This window comes from Oryzias melastigma, linkage group LG17 (genome assembly GCF_002922805.2).
Source record: "Oryzias melastigma strain HK-1 linkage group LG17, ASM292280v2, whole genome shotgun sequence".
NCBI lineage: Eukaryota > Metazoa > Chordata > Actinopteri > Beloniformes > Adrianichthyidae > Oryzias > Oryzias melastigma.
The window spans coordinates 30,791,176-30,795,217 of NC_050528.1; the positions used below are offsets into that span (position 1 = coordinate 30,791,176).

General features: G+C 34.2%; 1 protein-coding gene across 2 annotated transcripts in view; it reads right to left on the reverse strand.

The window, feature by feature from the left end:
- Positions 1-4,042, reverse strand: part of kirrel1b (kirre like nephrin family adhesion molecule 1b) — a 128,856-nt gene that overhangs the window by 33,542 nt on the left and 91,272 nt on the right. For both annotated transcript variants that reach the window (XM_024279413.2, XM_024279406.2), the window contains exon 5: positions 792-942. In XM_024279413.2, the coding sequence (XP_024135181.1) occupies positions 792-942 (151 nt within the window). The remainder of the gene's footprint in view (positions 1-791; positions 943-4,042) is intronic.

Sequence of the window (4,042 nt, forward strand, 5' to 3'; positions counted from 1 at the left end):
GATTTTAACTGGTACACACCAGATAGTAACCAGAAAAATGTTTTTTTAATAATAATAATAAAAAAAAAAATGTCAGTATCTGGTGCACACTGGATAGTAACCACACAAAACAAATCTGGCTACTATTTGATGATACCAACCAGATAATAACTGGTGCACACCAGATAGTAACCAGAAAAAAAAAATCTATATTTTTAGAAAAAAAAATGTTTTTTTACTTGCATTTATTTATTTATTTATTGTTTACTTCGATGTCCCTTTTGGGGCTCTGTACCTCCATAAACACTAAAAAGGTATCAAACCTTCCTGCAACTAAAGTATCTTTAATGTTATTTAGTATTACAGAATTTATTCTAATTTACTGTGAGAAAATAGGCTTCAAAACTATGATTTAAAAACTCTTAATATATAATATATTTTCTGTGATTGTTCAGAAAATTAACATTTTAAATCGTTTAGTTTCCACCATGGACACATATCTGTATCATGATCAACATTTTTCCAATAGAATATGAAAATTACTGTATTATTTATCTCTTTAAGACCTTATTTGTATTTTTTAGAATAAAAATACGAAACCCATAAACTCTGTAAGACAAAACAGACTTTAGTCATGAACATCTGTAGAAAATCTGTTTGTTATGAGCAACTTCAAAACGTTGACTGGGGCTGAAGATGCAAACCAAAACCTAAAGTCACAGAGCGTTTTTGTTTCATGTCATCAAGCTGCTTAAAAACCCGAGCTGTGCGCACGAATCCTAACAATCTCTCATGGCGGAGCAGCAACATACGGTGGACATTGAGAGTGACAGTGACTCGTTTCCCCATCTGTACAGCTGGATTGCTGGCCACGCAGGTGAAATTGCTGCCGCTGTCAGTGTCGACCGGAGTGATGGGCAGGTAGCTCCTGGTTGTCACTCTCTTTCTGTCTGGCAGCACTTCCTGCATGGCGAGGAATATCAATGAAGCAGGGAAAGGACAAAGGAACCCATGGAAAGGAAAGGGGTAAACAAAAAGAAAGCACAAAAAAGGGATGACAGTTATGAAAAGTGTGTTAAACAAAAGAATCAGGAATCAATTTATATGTAGAATGTGAGACCTATAAATAGCTATTAATAAAAATAGAATATAAGCAGTGGAAATTTCTGCAAGAATAAAAGAAATGATTAATAATTTAATCATGACTGTCATTTTTTTATGGTCTAAAATGAGGCCATAAGTCCTCTTCCTGACAGCCAGTGTGCCCAGTTTTCACTGCAATAAAAATGCACGGTCAGTAACGCGGCTATAAAAGAGTAGCATGTAATATGTATGAGTATGTGTGGGGGATCTGAAGCCGGCTGGGAGAGATGTAAAAACATCTGTGGTTGGTGTGTGACTCAGTGTTTGCTGTTGAGTTGATGTGCATACCAAAGTGTGTGTGTGTGTGTGTGTGTGTGTGTGTGTGCTCGCAGGCAAAATTTCATGCATGCAAAAGAGGAGAGAGAGGGTCTGTAGAGCCAGAATGTGGAAGAAATAGTGCAAAATATGATGGCACATAAGGTGTTAATGTGGAAAGTTCCTGCTCCTGTGTGTGTGTGCATGTTTCTGTTGTGATCTGATAGTCTAGCGTGCCAAAAAGTTAAATCTTTAACGTATTGTAACTCATCAACACGATCAGTGTAATTCCAGTAGATTCTGAAGGGGAAAAGCGGCTCAACGAGCCGCTTTTCCCCTTCAGAATCTACTGGAATTACACTGATCGTATTAACGGTTGAAAAGTTAAAGAGCACAAACACTGGAGCTCTGGTGTTAAAAGGTTAAAATATGATATTTATTGTACAATGTATAGAATCTTAGAAGCTAAACTCTATTATGTTTAGCTGAAGCTCAATTCAGAGGATGGACAACATTATAAAGAAGCTAATATAAACTAGAAGTTAGTCTGACCTTGTATGAGAAACTCAGTCAGTTTTGCTGTTTTACTCTGAAAGGAATATTTTCAATTTATTTCCACAAAAGACGAAACTATAATTTTTCAATTCATGAATGTTTACTTTAGTGAAAAAATGTATTTAAATAAAAATTAACTTTTATTTTATAAATGATTGAAGTTACAGTTTTAAAGTTTTCTAATTTGACATTCTGCTAGCTTTATGGACAATTTTGGCATTTACTAAGATTTTTTAGGCTAACTTGGAGTTTAGTTAATATTTCAGCTACATGCTAGCAGTTTTGGCTAATTTAGGGTGTTCTTAAGTTTTTAGGCTGTTTTGGAGTTAAGCTAATATTTACACGCCAACTGTCTTTGATAGGCTTTTTACAGTTTTATACTTTTGCTATTTTTTCAGCTACATGCTAGCTGTTTTGGCTAACCTAAGGTTTTCTTTCCGTTTTTTAGGCTAACTTGGCACTTCGGTAATATTTTAGCTGGCAATCAACTTCAGCATTTTCAGCTATCAGCTTCAGCGTTTTTTAACTATCAGTTTCAGCATCTTCAGCGGCCAAATTCAGCTTACAGCATTCACACTAGAATTATAGCAGATAATGCTATATATCTGGTTCATAATTATGTTAAAAAGTTATGGTTTCAAAGTCTAAAAAATGTAGTTTTCGAGTGTTCAATAAACATTTATCCTGTTTGACTGCAGTCATTTCTTTAAAGAACCATAATTCACCATAATTCCCCAACATCCTTATATTTCTCCCTCTTCATGACTGGGCTGGATTAAACCAGGACACATGTTTGACACCCCTGGTCTAAATAAGGGTGCTGTACATTTAGTTGTTATAGTTGGAAGGATTTATAAATTTTCTGCAATGTTCTGAACCACAATATAGTATTGATATATTATTGTGAACAACTTTCTTCATCAAATAAGTGCTTACTAAATATTTCAAGCATCCTCGTTTCAAAATTAATAAATCATCTTTTAGTTACAAATCTGATTCAAAGGAACTTGTGTTCCAATGTGGTTTCTAATTAACATCTCCAGTGCTGCAGCTCAAACGCGTCCTTTACTTTAAAGATGTCAAACAAAACCCAGACAGCAATCTGAAAGGAGGCAGTGTGAAAGTGAAATGTGAGAAAATGTGGAGACAGATTCTGACCTTGATATGCTGTCAAAGGTTTGTTGCAGTTATTGCCGCTTAAACAACAACTTCTTGCCAAGCGGATAAAAACACTGATGAGTGAATGCAGGATTTTTATTCTTCCAAGGCCAAACAAAACACAGAGATGTTTTGGAACCATATTTACTCTTGCTAAAAACTGTAGCACTGTTTTTTAAACTGTTAGACAATGGGCTTGACACTGAGAGGAGTCTGCACAATGTTACGTGCTCTTTTGTTAACCTTTTAACATCTGGGGCATTGCCATTGACGCATTAACACAAAATCTTGTAACTTTTTAACTGTTAACACAATCAATGTAACTCCAGTAGAATCTGAAGGAGAAAAGCGCATTAACAATTAAATAACTAGAAAAGTTGCATTACCTGCAACTTGCTAGTGTGAATGCTTTTTGCTGAAAGTAATTTCTAAAGATGCTGAAGCTTTTTGCTGAAAATGGTGACAATTTACTTTAATTGCTGAAGGTATTTGCTAAAAATGCAAAAGCTATTTGCAAAATGTAAAATTTGCTAAAAGACTGGAAATGTCATTGAAGAACTTGGAAAGAGTGATGAAGTTGATGTAAATTTCTGAACAATTTGCAATGAAATTGCTTTAAAATCCCCAATACATGCCAATTTTTGAAAAAAATAAATAAATAAGTCTGTTTATTATATATGACCTAAACTCCAAATTAACCCAAAAAGTTTTAGTAGATGTCAAATTAGCCAAAAAAAGGTGGTTGCTTAAAAATTAGCTCCATATTAAACTCCTAAATAGCCCAAGATTCCTCTGTAAACTAAATTAGTCAAAAACATTAGCCTATTGATAAATAAATATACTCTAAATTATATACTCTAATTTAGTCTATGAAAACCTCACTAGAGAAAAAATTAGCCAACAACGTTAGCAGGTGGCTAAAATATTATCTAAACTCCAAATTAGCATAAAA